An 18,167-nucleotide genomic window follows, 5' to 3' on the forward strand; every position below is an offset into this window, starting at 1 on the left:
TAAAGATCTGTAGAAAAATCCATGTAGCAAACTTAATATTAACATTCAATATACTGCATATTTGCATAGCAAGTTTGAAGAGCAAGTATAGAATTCCATTCAACTGAAAGCATTTTACTGCCGTATTTTTCTTATTGTACATAAAACAGTTAGAAAGAATGTCATAACTTTATAAATGTGAAGAGGAGGATTCTACCCCTCAGATTTTCCATTTCCAAAATTTAATATAGCAACAGCTTTTAGGTTCCATATGTAGTATATTTTCTCTATACACAAAATCATAGTTTCTTAATCACTTGGCAGGCTTACTAGATGGTAGAGAAAAACCCAATCTGTGACTCAAGGTCACAGTCTAATAGAAGAGAGAAAAACATGCTACTCTATCTTTACTTGCATGAATATTAAAATTATCCTAAGAAAATTATATTCTAGGATGAAGTTCTAACAAATATACACTAATCCTACACTCCCCCCCAACACACACACACAAAAAACTCCACGAACGATAATTAAGTAAAGAGATTCCAAGGTCAGCAAATATACTTGCATTTTCTTTTCTTCATCCCTAGTTGTAATACTTAGGAGAAAATTTCAACATGTACTGCATTTGGAATTCTTTTAGGTACCCTCAGTAGGAAGAGACCCTACACACGTAAGACTCAACTATTACATACTGTTTTAGTTAGCAATTAAAGCTCCGATTTATCATCGAAATTATTTTTATTGTAAAAGCAGTTCTTTATATTAGTCTGATATAATCACAAGATTTTATCAAAGGAATTTATATTCAACCAATTTACTGGTCAACAGGGATTGCTAAACAATATAGCTTTTAAAATTATCTAGCCTCACTCAGCTTAATTGCAGGGGGTTGGCGGGGAGTTGGGGATGGAGGTAGGTGGACCAAGCTGTTAATGGGACTAATAGCCTACAATCATGAAACAGATATCTCCTTTTCACGCAGCTCTGTATTATCAGTATAACTATTCACTGTTCACCATAAACCTTTTAAAATGTTGTAACATTAGCCATCCTTCTAAACACCTACTGAAATATAAGGCCTGTGTACAGTGGGTTGGCTGGGGATAAGTACTTCAATACTGAAAAGGTCTTTAAAGTTTATTCATTAAGCCTTTCATCATTATGAAGAGCAATCTGCTGTCATGATTCATCAAAGAACCTCCAAGAGCATCGTCATCTAACTTCAAGAATGATTGCACATATATTTATGACACTTTAGCTTGCAGACAACATTTTATAGTGTTAAGAGTCCCTCCAATAAATAAATAAAAGGTAACTGGTATATAATTTACCTTTAAGCAAAATTTTACTTTATAATGTTTCACCTTTAGTCTTTGGTTACTATCTATATTTATGACCAAATAATTTGGGAAATAGATTTTAAGTCAATTAAATTATCTCAAAACATAGTATGTCATTAGCAGCAGCAGGATTAACAGAATTCAGTTAATCCCAGTATCTGAAAGCAGGAAGGATGGTGGTCCTTTTTCTTACTCTTTCATTATTTTCCAAATAACGTGTAAAGCCCAGGTCACCTCCACAGTAGCCCACTGCTGTGAGGCACCAATCTGTGTAATATGGGCAGAGAAGTCAGGGTAGGAAACACAGCAGAGTCCTCTGAAGTTCTTCCTCTAGAAACACAGACTCTAAATGCACAAGTGGAAATAAGGCAGTGGGAGAAGAAGTTTCCAACAGATGTGATCTACTCTTGTGCCATAATTAGTAAAATCATTAATGAGTGAGCTGCTGACTCTCCAGATTATCATAATTGACCAACTCACTTTAAAAAATCCGTCGAGCTTTTCTTGAAGTTAGGTGACGTTCTTGGAGGTTCTTTGATTATTCATGACAGCAGATTGCTGTTGATAATGATGAAAGGCTTAATGAATATACTTCAAAGACCTTTTCAGTAATAAAATACTTTTATCCCCGACCAACCCACTGTACACAGGCCTTATACTTTAGTAGGTGTTTAGAAGGATAGTTAACGTTACATTTTAAAAGGTTTCTGGTGAACAGTCAATAGTTATACCGGTAATACAGATAAAGGTACCTGAAAAAATAAAGTTCCTCTTTATTTCAAAGTTAGAACTCTTTATATCACTGGAATTAATTTAAACTGTTCAATCACCTAGATACAAGGTAATCGATGGTGGTAGATAATATTATTGTTCCCCATTAGTTGCTGCTTCCTCCTTCTAAGAGGATTATTTGTCACTGTCTGTTGCTAAGTGACGTGAAGTACCTGTCTGTGAAAGGGGCCTACTTCTGTGCCTCAGTGACATCAGATGTAGCCAGAGAAATACAACTGGGAGTGACATTATGCCAGCTCCCAGCAGAAGCTTTAAGTGCCACTATCTGGTTTGGCCAAGAGTCTTGTGCTTTTCCCTCTCTTATGAGAACTGCACATTCCAGGCAGAGGCTACTCCTTCAGCCCAGATTTTAAAATAAAGGAGACACGTGGAGCACACCTGCAGCTGACATGTAAGTTACGAGGGCGGTAAGCTTTGGGCTGGGTGTGTTGGGGAGAGGGTGGCAGTAGTGTGTTCCAGTACAGGCAAAAAGAGGGTACATTGTTTTTAGAGATGTTAAAACATTCTCAAATTCCTTTTTGCCATCACCACATGCAGGCAAATCTAAACAATGTCAGCGGTCAAATACTCCTTCTACCCGCCGGACGGGTTGTTCTCATGGCCCCCTTCTTGAATACCACTGTGTACATGACTGAAATGTCAAGGTTGTTGGTTACTGCAGCAAGCTGGCAAAAGGGATTAAAACCTAATATTCTGGCTTGGGCTGTATGTTGCTTGTGCCACATGTATTCTATTTGATCTTCCTATTGAGAGCAGTCTACATTTTCCTCTTGTGTCTTCCCTCCTGCTACCCAGGGACTCTGACCTTAACAATGTAAGCTGCACATGGAGGAATCTCCACATATGCAGACTTCATGTTTCCTATGAAAATGAATGCTTAAGAAGATGACTGAAACTGTAGTCTACTCAATACCAATAATTTAATCTTGGGAGGCTTGGATTAGTATGAACAAAAAGTGAGGGCCCCCAACCAATCCTACCCTCCTTTTCTACAATTTTAAACAAGGTTTGCATGATTAAAAATTAGTCACAGTACTCACATTTATAATTTAAAATTTTATCACAGCTGTACAGAGAAGCTTTGATTGTTGACTGAGAGGGCCGTTCTACTTCCATGAATTTGCTTTATATTCATGCCATGGATATTCCTGCTTAGCTTTCCATATCAAGACAGACTTTCATATAGTAAAGATGATTTGGAAATAAATCTGATTATTTAAGCTGGTCTTATCGCTGATCATCAACCTTTGCTTTCATCTTAATATCCTAGCACAACTAGTATGGTTTAGCTATAATCAACCAATTACTATTCCCCAAATACAGTATTAACTTTCCCATTATAACACTACATCTATACAGCCTTCATTTCATCAGTCTCAAAGTTACCATATCCTCTCATTCAAGTATAATCTCTTCTACACCTACTTCTCCCCTCTTCCAGGCTCTACTCCACTCTAGCATAATGAGTTGTTTTCTTGAGGGAGGGAAGTAGTTAAATGCACAGCTCAGAAGTCAGAAGACTGGAGTTTGAATCCTGCCTTGGTACTCACTAGTATCTAACTTTGGAGATGTCATTTTTCTCATTGGCCCCAGACTGTAACATGTAGATGAAAACGGCACGCAGCTCACAGGGTTGGTTTGAGGATTAAATGAGGAATACTCCTGAGATGATTAATTAGTATACTGCCTAACACACAGACAACATTCAGTAAATGTTCACAGTAAACTATTACCAAGTATTATTAATCCTTACATTTCAACAGTACTTAGCACAATGCTGAATGTGTGTGACAGTAAGTAGTGTGGGAAATCAGGTAGTGCCACAAGAAGGTAGTAGGCTGGAAGAATAGAAGCAACAAGAGAGTAGGAGAATCAGTGGACACAATACTAATGGTGGAAGGTTGGACCAGAAATGCTGAGCAAGATTTTGATAAGCACATTCTGGGCAGAGGATAACATAAGCAAAGCGTATGCATACACACGCAAAAATCTCCCAAATTAAACTCAGTAAGACTTAGTGATGGTCATCTATTAACCGTACAAGACCTTTTTTTGTACTCTGCTATCAACTCTACTGGCTATAATTTTTTTCTATCAATTCTAAACAGATAGCTCGGGGTGTGGGCTTAAAGATACCAACTCTTAATTAAAACTCACAGGCTTCATTCCTAACAGAATACTTCTAGGCCCTTCCATCAGTATTTTATCTTTAGACAATTATTTGGATACTATTGTAGGAGAAAAAGAAAAATTCAATGGAAGAGAGAGACTTCTTCCAGGAAGGATGACATCACTGATGACTGAGAAATAATAACTAAAAGAAAAAGAAAATTCAGGGAAATCACAAACACCAGATAAACAAATACAGCTGCATAAGGCAAAGAGTACATAAGGGTAATTGATTTTCACTTAGCTTAGGGAGGCAAGAACATTTATATTTTGAAAGTTTTCTGGTGAAAATGATTAGAAGTAAAAAGCTTTAGTATTATGGTGGCACAAGTCATTGGCGTAATCCTAGACTGCTGATGGGGGACAGCCCCAAAGCGTGCTAAGCAGCTAGGAAGGAGTTTGTGATTAAAAATTTATGTATTTGTAGTGATTCAAATCATTGAGAATTAAGATGTCCAGATATCTACCCAAACTTTCCAAGTAGTTCAGATACGAGATTAACTTCAGTATTCTTTTAAGTTGCTATTTTAAGGTGTTAAAAGTCACGTAAATTATGATTAAACTACAAATACATTAGCATTTTCCCTATTTCCTTTCTGTACCAGATAAGGCACAAAATCTCAATATACGCACAAACTCCAGGATTTACTTAAGATAAAAGGATGAGGTAACCAAACTGCAATAAAACACAAAATGCCAACTGTGAATTTGCTTGGAACAGTAAAGCCTTTAGCATCACTTTACTACTTTTCCTTAACATCGTTTTATTACACGCAGAGAAATGTCAAAGTAGAACTGTCCAATTTTTAAACACCTAAGAGAAACAGGCTCTAACAGTTCACCGCAGTATTCTTCCTGTTACACCAAAGAGTAATAAAAGCAGCTTGTGCTGTAGAAATAATTCTCCCTACATTCCCAGTAACAGATCCCACTGGAAGATCAATGTCAGCTCACACAGCAATAGTTAAATAATTTTTTCCTCCTTAGCATTACATTCAGTTTAGTTGTGTCATGGATTTTCATGTGTTCATACCTGACAAGAAAACTGCTTTATCAAAGGAAAGGTCAAAGGTCAGGTTCTGCACACACACACACACACACACACACACACACACACACAGAGTCCCTTTATAACCATAAAAGGCAACAAAAAAGGGATGTAAAACTCATCTCCCCAACTTCAAAGGAGAGTTAAATGGGGGTACCAAGCAAATTAGCCACTGATCTTCTGAAGATGAAACTAGATGGTATACGTAGGGTTCAACTATTTTTATATTGGATAAACAGCTGTCACTCCACATTGAGATTCAAATGCACAATAAAAACAAAAAAGGCATTTATTATGTCTTCCATTTTATGCATTCTAAATTCTAGGAATATTTAAAGCAGATTTTCAGATTTAAAGTGCCCATTTTGAATTTGCATTGAAAATTAATTTCGTAATTAGTTCCCAATTTAAAGGAAATTAAGAAACTGACCTAAATAAATTATTCTTAAAACCCAAAAATAAAAATAAAAGATGAAGAATCAATGGGGAAAATGATGGTTAGGGAGAAAAAAGAGGACAAATGCCCTAGTATTTGAACACTTAAATAATTATGTATTATTACGAAAGACCTGACTCCTTAAATATTTAACATATTATAAAACAAACGTTACACAGCCTTCATCTAGTAAGAGCTAGTTTTTTCTTCTGAAATTAAGGAAAAACAATTCAAAAAGTTAAGTTTAAGTTCTGTATTCCTTAACCATCTACTTTTCAAAGTACATTTCTTTTTACCTGTGCAGCAGGTTCGCATATTTTCAAGTAACCTCACTGAAAGTGCCATGATACGATTTCTGAAGACCCATGCCCACGGGGCACATTCTCTCTCCATGTACAGACCTTTGTTCTGCTATAGCTCAGATGACCTGCTTGGAAAGTTCTCCATCGTACTTAATAGGAATTAAGTTTCCCTCTTTGAAGAGGTCCATTTACGTACTGCATTTCACCTCACCCATATCCTCTTGTCAGAAGTTCTGTGGGAACCCTGCTGCTTGATGACTCTGCAGTTCCTAAAGTTAGATTCTGTGATATTTCCCTCAGTAGTAACTATACAGCTCTCATTTACATAGGGCGGCTTAGATGTATTTCTCACCACTGGACTCCTTAGGATACTATGTCAAGGAGTACAATAACACTTCTGTTGTTTGACAGAGACAGAGGGTGAGTAAGAAAAGATGACTTTATATCAGACAGAAAAGATGATTTATAAAACACGGCAGTTTAAATTTAAAAACTTAAAATTATATTTCTTCATGAAAGAAATGTTATAAATGATCAACCTGAACATTTTTACAACCTGTTCATACAATTATTAATTTTTAATGATGATTTTCAAGTAAAACTGACTTGTGAAAAATCTCTTTTAATCCTACAAAATGTGTGGGATGATTATAGGTCAGGAAGAGGACTCCAGTACAATTAAAAAGGTATATTCTGGGTCACTGCATATATCAAATATAAAGTGACAAGTACATTAAGTAAATACTTTGGCACTGAAAATTAAAATCATGAACCTATATTAGTGCCCTTTAAAAAAATTATATTTTATTACTTTAAGTCCTAAAAGTAAATAGTTCATTTCAAAAACAAAAACAGATAGTTAAGAGGTCATTTCACTGGACAGAAACAATTTTCTTAACCATCCTCAAATCATGAAAGTAAATTTTTAACATGTTATACAGCATATAGGTAGTTTGACAAAGCTTATTTGTAAATACTCATGACAGCTGTTTCTATTCAATAATATGGGTGGTTTGAATTGGTCAGGTGGGATAGCAAAAGCTAGTTTTTCTATTTGCCCTCCACGTAAGATACAGATCTATTGAATTCTGATGATCCAAGACTATTCAGCAATCTTAAGTGCACTTCCCGACCCCCAACTTGTCAAGTAATAACATGGTTATCTCACAATTTTTTAAAGATTGATCTACAGCATGTTCAATAATGCATTTGGTCAACAAAAAGCCATTGAGCACCTACACTATGCCTGGCACTGCTCTAGGAACTGGCAAACAGTAGGTAACAAAACACAAAAATCCTGCCTTCACAGAGCTTACTACTGAGAGACAGATGATATAGAAAACAAGTAAATACAGAGTATGAATTTAGTACCCAGAATATACTAAAACTCTTATAACTCAGTAACAAAAAGACAAACAACCCAATTAAAAAACAAGCGAAGGACCTGAACATTTATCCAAAGAAGATGTAGAAGTAGACAACAGGCACATAAAAAGATGCTCATTAGTCATTAGGGAAATGCAAATCAAAATTACAATTACCACTTAACCCCCACTAGGATGACTATAATAATAATTTTAATAATCCAGTATTGGCAAAGATGTGGAAAAATTCAGTTTTCAAACTATGCCGATTATTTTGATAACGCAAATGAACATGGGCCACAAGCTTCGACTTCTAAAGGAAAGTAGGTTAGGAATAAGGGTAGAGAAGAAAAGAAAACACAACTCACTAAGAAAATCAAGTCAAATTTAAATAAACATAATTCACAATAAAACCAAAGTTGAAATGTCAAACATTTTTTTCTGAGGAAGAACAATGCTGTAATTTTAAAACTTAGTCAATATACTACACTACTTTCATCACATTTAATTGCTGAGACCTTAGTCTGTCCTGTATATAAATATGCCAAAATACATTTTTAAAATTTACTTCCAAAATTTAGAAAAAGGAGCCAAAGCCATCAACCACTTGACATCACAATATTTTCAGTGCTAGTCATAAGACTATGTATAGATTAATATTTGTGAAAACTTTGGAGGTGATATTCACTTCTAACACAACACACACACAAATTATGCCAAAACTGCAATGTATTTAAAGTAGTAGTATATATATTTGAATGTCACTGATTTAAAGGAAATACTTTTAAATCATGAAAATTGAATAGAACTCAAAAGTGCTACTATTTAAGAAAATGTCAATTTGTGCTTCATCTTACTTGTAATATAGTTAACATTACTCATAATTTTTGCCCAAAGTCATTAATTCGCTTCAGGAAAAAGATAATATATGTGCACATTCTCCTATTACTAGGGTCTAATACATAAAGCTTCCATTCCTACAAAAATTTAATTACGTGTATAGAACATATAAAACTAGAACTTATAATCTAAAACTTAAGAATAAAACTTTCTAATTAGATGCTTAATTCAGTTTTCCATGTACATTTGCAATAATGCTTAATTCTTCATTTTACTTATTATTATTTTTTTTTGAGATGGAGTCTTGCTCCTTCGCCCAGGTTGGAGTAAAGTGGCACAATCTCAGCTCACCGCAACCTCCATCCCCTGGGTTCAAGTGATTCTCCTGCCTCAGCCTCCTGAGCAGCTGGGATTACAGGCGCCCACCACCATGCCTGGCTAATTTCTGTATTCTTAGTAGAGACGGGTTTTGCCATATTGGCCAGGATGGTCTTGAACTCCTGGCCTCAGGTGATTAACCTGCCTTGGTCTCCCAAAGTGTTAGGATTACAGGCATGAACCCCTGTGCCCGGCCAATTCTTCATTTTAAGAAAGCAAAATCTTACTCTGTAAATTTCAATGTTCTATTATTTCTGGGAAATAGTATAATTATCCCTTCTCAATTATTCATGCATTAAATATTACTGGCAACATATTTTACTTTATTAATTCACTTAACACATATCTTTTTACCCCATACAGAAGGTTAAATTCAATACAGCGTCTGATATTTTACTCTGTCTTAGCTATCACATTTCTACCTTCCTACCCATGCAACATTAGGAAAAGTTTTTAATTCCTCTATGGACTGGTTCCTTTGGCATAAAGTATAGATGTGGGCCAAAGGGTTCTGACAGCTCTCACTCGTGCTAAATTTAAATTTAAAAACTAAGCAGTTTTTACCTGGTGCATCAGTCTACGTAATAGATTGTCTCCCATCACTGCTCTTTGGAGGGAAATACAAGAAAGTGATGTCAGAAAAGCTACAGCATAGCCTGACTCAGCAAGCTCAGCATGCCTGTCTGAGAGGTACCTCTCATTTCCCCAATCCCACTTATTATGTGATATGTATATAGTGAACAAATTTGTATATAGTGAACAAACTGCTTTAATAACGAGCAGTTACATTCAACAACAGCTAAACTGCTACATACACATTTTCTAAAGCTCTAAGATCTAATCATTAGGCTGGGCGCGGTGGCTCAAGCCTGTAATCCCAGCACTTTGGGAGGCCGAGACGGGCGGATCACGAGGTCAGGAGATGGAGACCATCCTGGCTAACTCAGTAAAATCCCGTCTCTGCTAAAAATACAAAAAACTAGCCAGGCGCGGTGGCTGCACCTGTAGTCCCAGCTACTCGGGAGGCTGAGGCAGGAGAATGGCGGGAACTCGGGAGGCGGAGCTTGCAGTGAGCTGAGATCCGGCCACTGCACTCCAGCCTGGGCGACAGGGCCAGACTCCGTCCCAGAAAAAAAAAAAAAAAAAAAAAAAAAAAAATCTAATCATTAGCCACACCTATCTTATTAGACATTTCTACCCCTCTGCTGCCAAACCCAATCCATCATGCAGTCCTGTCATTCTACCTCAAGGAGCAAATCTCTGAAATCCATGCTTATTCCCTCTACCTCACTACCCTGGACCAAATACACTCGTTGCTTACCTGAAATACAACTAGAGAAGTCTTTTTTACCTATTCCCTGGGTTATCCTTCAATATATCCATTCTCTACAATTAGCCAGAGTTATCTTTTCCAAATGTAAATTTAATCCTGTTCCCTTCCTTCCCACCTCCCCCAAAACTACTCCCACTACCAATTTTTCGTAAGTCCAGTTGTCGTAACTCTTCGTATCAAAGAGTAACATGGCCTGCTGTTCTTCCAGCCTCATCTTCCACCTTGTCTCCCTAATTCTCAGTACTCCCTCCAGCCCTTGTCTTTCAGTTTGTTCTCACCCCAGTTCATCTGTCTGTCCGTCCTTCCTTGTTTAGGCATGAATTTGCTCTATTTGTGATGTAGAGAATGCTCTTTCCCCTCTCCTCCTCTGCTTTAATCTGATACCTCAGGTTCTCATTTGAGGCATCAATTTTTCAAGGAAACATCCCAGTTTTCCAAAACTACAATAAATTCTTACAGCATTACGGACCTGTGCTTTGTCAGCACTCATCACACTTGCAAATTTATGTGATTATTTGAACATCCTTGAGTAACTCAAGGAGAATGTCCACCTCCATTAAAGACAGGCCCATATCTATTTTTGCTCACCACTGTATTCATAACACCTGGCGTAATGCCAGGCACATACCAGAGTCCAGTAAAAAGCTGATAATTGAGTATATGAATGAATGAAGACGCAACGATTACCACCTTCACCGCGTAAGACACACGAAGAATTCCACTGTTCTTCACAGGCCTTTCACAATGCCAAATTATAGACTGCCTTGAAAATTATGAACTTAAAATAGACTTTTTTACTTAACTGTAACCAGAACAAAGAAGTCAGCACATGAAATACACCAACAAACATATCAGTTTTATAAAAAAAAGACATAATATTTACAAGGAACTGCTGGGGAAATATTAAAACAATGTTTGTTTCAGGCCACTGAATGTATATATAATAAAGCAAACTCACCAAATTCAAAAAAACAAAAACAAACAAACAAAAAAAGAAAAAAGAAAAACCCACAGCCAAAACTGCTTGCTCAAATGCAGAAATATAAAAGAAGAAAGGGCCAGATAATGGTTCTTGTTATAATTTTCAGAAGAGCAAAATTTCCAGTATTTTTTATGTGGTGAAGACTATAAGAACATCAGTTTATATTTAACAAATCTAAAACAGGACTCAATAAATGTGATCAAGTATTACTGTTCTCATTTACCATTAAGGTGATCTTCCAGCTTTGTTTTACTTTTATATCAAGGGGAAAAAAACAATTCTTCACTGGTAACTCCTTTTAAAGGTAACATTTCAAACAATCCAAATTCGATATTCTAAGAAAGTATATAGATACTACACAATGAAGCATCACAATGAGTCATGTAAAATATTCTTAGGGGATATAAATGTCACTGGAACCCAAATGTGGGAAATCTGTCCAGAAGTTTTATTCATTCAACTAATAATTTCTCCCACCCCTAGTGTGCTAGACTATATACCAGATCCTGAGACTACACAGGTAAGTCTCAAAACAGTAACAATTAGTATAAAATTCAAGAGTTCCTACAGCCACATGGCAGGAGTTTGTGTTTTTCTCTTAACTGCACGTCTCTAATTCAACATGTTACTGCACCTGATGGGGAACTATGAATAAAAATGTGGGCCAGAGACGAAGACAAAGGCCCTAGACAAAGTTAACTGGCTGCCGTGGAACACGCAGAAAACAGTATGGGAATTAGAAACTGTGTGCTGTGTGACACATGCGACAGCACAATGGGCAAATGGTACGGGAACCACAAAAGTATCAGGACAGGTAGGAAGAGTGTATGTCATAAAAAGAAGGGCCTACTCCACTCTTAGGAACTCCCTCAACACCACTATTTCAGATAACGTCCTCAGACTCACAGCTCATTTGACACTGTTCCTTGTATTCACCTTCTGTGAAATCTCTCCTACTGTTCTGACAACAAAATCATTTCTTAACTATCAATTATAAAACTTAAGATTTAAAATATTATCATCTTTTATATTTAACCCTTTTAGTTTCATATAATTAGTTTTCCTTAGAGAATAAGGTTGCAGATAAACATGATTAAAAATTGGTTTGAAAATACATTTTTGTGTAAGTCAGAATTAATTTTCTTTTATGGAAATGTATAAAACGAAATCCTCACTCAGGAATTAGTAATTGTCAGTTTTTGTAGTTCACATTGTTTTTTTTAACTTCCTCTCTCTACTTCAGGAGGGAAATAAATAGCAAAAGCTTTCAGACTAAATGCAATGTATCAGTAACTCTGTACTTTTAGAGTTTAATTTTAAAGCTCTCCTTGCTTAAGAAAAGGTAATTACGTATCTTGCTCTATAACCCCTATCTGGACTTTTGCCAATGCAATAAAGTTAAATACAGTAATACATAATTACCTTCACGAAAATTAGCATTGTCAATTCAGACTGGGGTATAATTTATACCATTTGTACTTTCTACAGAAACAAATAATAAACTTACATTGACAAATGTATGCTCAAAAAGCGCAAGGAGAAATCAGGAAAGCACAATGAAGAAACCTCCAAAATACAATTCTGTATCTTCCTACGAACATTCAGCCACCTATCAAGTTACCTATGATCCCAGAGATGTTTAATACATGTTTCTTGAATACTAAAAATGATGATGATGACGACGATCACAGCTAAGATTTACTGAGCATTTAATTTGTACTAGGCACTGCTAATTACTTTGTATTTAAGCCTGACAGCAATTCTAAAAGCTAGGTACTGTTATGAATCCCTATTTTAAAGACACAGGAAAGGGGGCTGAGAATTGTTAGGAAGTGGCAAGGCTGGGATTAAAACCAAAGTTGTCTGAGGCCAAAGCTCTTAACCACTCAATTGTGGAAAAACATGACATACAGATTATAGTTGAGATTTAAAAATAGTTTTATTATAAGAATTTGAAATAGAAATATTCAGATATGGCGGGGCACAGTGGCTCATGCCTGTAATCCCAACACTTTGGGAGGCCGAGGTGGGCAGATCATTTGAGGTCAGGAGTTTGAGACCAGCCTGGCCAACATGGTGAAACTGTCTCTACTAAAAATACAATTAGCTGGGTGTGGTGGCACCCACCTGTAGTCCCAGTTACTTGGGAGGCTGAAGCAGGAGAATTGCTTGAACCCAGGAGGCGTAGGTTGCAGTGAGTCGAGATTGTGCCATTGCACCCTAGCCTGGGCAACGGAGTGAGACTCCATCTCAAAAAAAAAAAAAAAAAAAAAAGACGAAAAGAAAAGAAATACTCAGATATATTTCAGCTATTTCAATATTGTAATCAGGTATAAATTAAAATTGTAGGAAGTAATCAATCTTAAAAGAGCATTTGACTTCAATAACATTGAACTACTAATAGATTTTAAAATTTTTTTCAAAGGAGATGCTGTAATTAAAACATTTTACATCATGTATCATCTAAGTTAATCTTGTATCCTACTTACAAGAAAAGCAATCTAAAACTTCAATTGCTTTCTCCATAACAGTGATTTCCGAAAAAATTCAAAAGCTAAAGCTCTAAAGAAAGAAAAAGAAATTATAACTAAATCATGACAGATTTTGATTAAAAGACTCCAGATTTAGAGCAGGAAAACAGTATGTTCTTCAGTATTAGTTTTTGAGATTTTTGAACAATTCATTTGTTGTGGGAAAAGACTGAAGTTTGCACAAAGATCCAAACCAAATATGAACTTATAATACTTGTTTGCCTGATGTCATAACTTAAAAAAAAAATCCTGCTATAAGCATACCTTGGCAAAAAATACGGTGAGGTGAGTCTCACTGCCAACAATCCAAATAGGGAATTTTGGAGATTTCAAGTAAGAACCAACCTAGAACAAATGTAGCAAAATAAAACAAATAAACAAATTAAAAATTTATACTGCCTCTTAAGTTTTTGCCCATAAATATCTGAAGCATAAAGTGTCCAATTTATATTTAACTGAAATAATGTATTGTGCCCGAGCATCTCACCTACAGAGATCAAATGCTGAATGTAAAAATGAACGCAGAAGACTGTCGGTACTGAGCTTATATTGTACTTTGACATTAAAACAACAATATAGATGTAACACAGCTGGAGATAACTATTTAGCGCTAAGAGTCATTCTCAGGTTTTGCTAAAGTTCCTAGATAAAATGACCACTTCTTAGAATTTCAGCAAGAAACCTCAAACCCTAAAACTATAAACTTGTTGATAATAACTTTATAAGGAAAATAATTATAGTTTATCAAATGAGTAGATTTATGAATAATCAAAGGGAAAGAACATCTTTGTTCCCAAAGAATCAAGAAAAATTACAATTTAAACCATTTAAGTATGTAAGCGTCCTGTTATTTGACTCTTCGTAACAGAAGGTAAGTTCAAACTTTCACAATATGAACAGTCTCTTTAAAATGTATAAAAAGCCCTATTTGTACCCTGCTCTCAAGGTTATATAATCTGTGAACATTACTATACCAAAAACTTGAGAACACAATTGTGTGTGTGTGATTGAGGAAAAAAAGCTTAATACTGAACAAATAGAATAGACTTACGAAAACCAACATGCTCATGTCATTCAATCCCACTCTCATATGAAGACAGAAACTTTAACTTAAAAATGATGAATCTTACCAATACAATTTGCTGCATTTTCCTTTTTCTTACAGACTGCCTATAATTGGGGAATTCCAAGTGGCTGTTTGCGGCAGTCAGGCCAAAAATTCTTTCCTAATCAGCCAGTAGCCCCTGCTTCAACCACCACCCTGGCCCTGTGGAATTTATTTTTTTTTTTTTTTTTTTTTTTTTTTTTGAGGAGGAGTCTCGCTCTGTCGCCCGGACTGGAGTGCAGTGGCCAGATCTCAGCTCACTGCAAGCTCCGCCTCCCGGGTTTACACCATTCTCCTGCCTCAGCCTCCCAAGTAGCTGGGACTACAGGCGCCCGCCACCTCGCCCGGCTAGTTTTTGTATTTTTTTTTTTTTTTTAGTAGAGACGGGGTTTCACCGTGTTCGCCAGGATGGTCTCGATCTCCTGACCTCGTGATCCGCCCGTCTCTTATCACTAGGAGGAAAGTGGAAAATAGGTATTCTTTTGTATCCATGGACAGAGAAACTAGTATCTTTGTCCTATGATGGGAGGGATGAGTTAGATGTGCTAACGTGGCAATGTTGAGTCAGTAAAGTAGGAAGGATGGTTTGGGAATAGCAGAGAAGAATAAAAGAAAAGGAACAAAGAAAGAGGGAAAGATATGATCACAGTTCCAGAGTGGACAAGGATTTTAGAGGTGAGCCGTGCAAGTCCTTGAATTTATATATACGGAACCAGACAAATACACAGGATCTGTGCCTGGTCTCATCTCAAGCAACTAAATAGTACAGAGCTAGAATTAGAACTTAGGTTTTCTGACTTCTACTCTGATAGATTTCCATCACATCACATGGTGCCTCGTGTGGTGAACAGATTAGATATTAACCTTTCTTTTTAGAAAAAGTGTGTATTTGAATTAAGGTAGAAGTAAAAAAAGATAAAAGAATAAATGAATGCTAAACTCATGGAATGTTTTATAATAGTAAAAATATATTGAATGCATAAATAAGTGTAATCGCTTTGAACAACAGTTTGACACTTCCTCAGAAAGTTAAAAATAGAATTACTGTTTGACCAGTAATTTTACTCCTGGGTATATGCCAAAGAAAAATAAAAACATGTTCACAAAAAATTCGTACATCAATGTTTACAGCAGCCCTAGTCATAATAGCTAAAGTAGAAACAACCCAACTGATGAACAGATAAAACTGGTTTAACATACAAAAGAATATTATTTGGTCATAAAAAGGAATGAAATACTAACACATGTAAAAACATAGATGAACAATGAAAACACTAAGCTAAGTGAAAGGAGCCAGAAACTAAAGGCTACATACTATATGATTCCACTGGTACGAAATGTACAAAAGACGTAAATCCACAGAGGCAGAAAGCAGAGTAGTGGCTTCCAGGGGCTGAGTGGGAGGAGCATGTGACTGCTAATGGGTTCAGGGTTCTTTTTGTGGGTAAGGAAAACATTTTGGAATCAGATTGGGGTAATGGTTGCACAGCATCATGAATCTATTAAAAAGTCCTGAATTGTATGCTTTAAAATGGTGAATTTTCTGGTATGTGAGTTATAAATCTATTTTTTTTTTTTAAAGTAGAGTCAAAAGTAGCCATAGCCACCTTATTCTTTGTTGGGTTTGTATGTGTGTGTTGAGAAGGAGAAAGAGTGCAGGAGGGAGAAAGAGATCATTTCATCACCTTAATTGTATTAATGCTTGGATGGTCAAAATGATATTGCAAAATGTTAATTTTATCTGTAAAGGGAAATCTGCTACACTTATCAAAGCATAGGGAAATGTTCAGACTTACAAAATTAACAAAAGCACAGTGACTTCCTTAATGCCATTCCTCCAAGCATCTGATAAAAAGTAAATGTAAAATATAGATAGAATTTGAGAAGTTAGAGATGAACACTGTAGTGTAATACAGATTTTCAAAAAATGCTGTCTTGACTCACTTTTGAGGCCCTGACTAGAAGCCAGTCATTTCTTGAAAAAGACAGCTAATTAAGTTCTTACTCCAGCCACTACTATTATAGGTCTCCCACACTCCAGGGATCACCCTAATCACCCTGGAGTCAAGTACCAGACTATTAGGGATAACCCAAGAGCCCCCCCAGAATTATTCAAATTAGCCAATCCACAGGGGAGTCCAGGCAATCTAGCTGACCCCATCCTACTTGAGGTACATAAGCTGTTCCTACGGCTCCAGCTTGCTGTACCCCAGTCCCCAGATGCAATCCTGCATGTGGCCCTGCCTGGCTTCCTCTCTCATTTGTAGTTGGAAGGAATAGAGTTTTGCCTTTCACCTATGCAAGTGTTAGTGTGTTTTGCTGCGCCATTAACAGAGTCCTTAAATCTTATTCAAAAACCATAGTTAACTGCGAAGACACTACAACAATATATAAACAGAAGAATATACAGCAGCGATTGACTTCCCACTAAGATCTTGAGGAGAAAAATGTTCTTCTGTTCTACCTAAAAATTAAAGCAAAGTAAAGCTCACATTTAGAAAACCTTACAATTCTGGTGAATATGTCCATTTATTCATTCAACAAATATTTTTGAGCACCTAGCACCTAATATGTACCTAGCAATGTCCCTGTTTCCAAAGAGTCTATATTCCATTAGGGAAGACAATAGAAAAGCAAACTCAAGATTTAAAAAGTAAACAAAAAGGGTCATTAATCATTCCTATTAAATATTGTGGAAAGGAGTAACTGAGGGAGTGGTCAAGAAAAAAGTCTCTGAGGTACGATCTGAAGTCCAGCCTGAAGGGGACAGTGAGCCATCCGTCTCAAGAGCTGGATGACTCCAGGCAGAAAGGACAGCAAGCACTGGAGAGGGCTGGGCATGTCTGGGAAAGTGAGAGGACACCAGTGTGGTTGGAGCACAGCAGTAGAGAGAAAGCAATGCAACTGCAAAGACCATCAGGGTCTTAAGGGATACACAGGAAATATTTCCAAATATAGAATCTCCACCCCCTAGCATCATACAAGATGCAGGCATGCAAGCACATCTCACCTGCCCCAACCCCCGCCTCCATGCTTAACTTTCTTTAGGATCTATGAATATATGTGTATATGCGTTAGGGGGAAGGGGACGCACTTTGATTCTCTAGTTGCCAGGCTGTTTCAGAATAGCTTTAGCTTATACAGTTAAAGTCACCAAAAATAAAAGTCACTGAAAATACTGTTTAACAATATGATCACCACTAAAAGAGCAAGGGCAGGACAAATCCGATTTGATTAGCATATCACCCAGTGTTCAAGTGTTACCATGAAAAAGGAAAGCTGTCTGACAAAAAAAGAAAGAGAATAAACCATAGTTATTGTTATTACATATAATCATCACCATCTGAACCACTGCTATGGAACCCTGTTCTAAAACAGAAAAAGAAGGCCAGCTGCCTTAGGCTCATGCCTGTAATCCCAGCACTTAGGGAGGGAGGCCAACATAGGAGGATAACTTGAGGTCAAGAGTTTGAGACCAGCCTGGGCAACATAGCAAGACCCTGTCTCTACTTAAAAAAATTTTTTTAATGAAAAAGAAAACTAGACCTACTTCTTTCTCCCAAAT

The 18,167-nt window shown here is 36.5% G+C and overlaps 1 protein-coding gene across 7 annotated transcripts in view; it reads right to left on the reverse strand.

The window, feature by feature from the left end:
* Window positions 1-18,167, reverse strand: part of MINDY3 (MINDY lysine 48 deubiquitinase 3) — an 82,502-nt gene that overhangs the window by 24,727 nt on the left and 39,608 nt on the right. For 6 of the 7 annotated variants that reach the window (XR_004436783.1, XR_004436782.1, XM_033209811.1 and 3 more), the window contains one exon: window positions 13,762-13,842. The exons of the other annotated variant lie outside the window; for it this stretch is intronic. Coding sequence is in view for 4 of the 6 variants with exons in the window: in XM_033209811.1 (XP_033065702.1) it covers window positions 13,762-13,842 (81 nt within the window). In the remaining 2 variants the exon portion in view is untranslated. The remainder of the gene's footprint in view (window positions 1-13,761; window positions 13,843-18,167) is intronic. 7 annotated transcript variants of the gene reach the window in all.

The sequence above is a fragment of the Trachypithecus francoisi genome, unplaced genomic scaffold (assembly GCF_009764315.1).
Source record: "Trachypithecus francoisi isolate TF-2019V2 unplaced genomic scaffold, Tfra_2.0 Lachesis_group9, whole genome shotgun sequence".
NCBI classification, from domain to species: Eukaryota; Metazoa; Chordata; class Mammalia; order Primates; family Cercopithecidae; genus Trachypithecus; species Trachypithecus francoisi.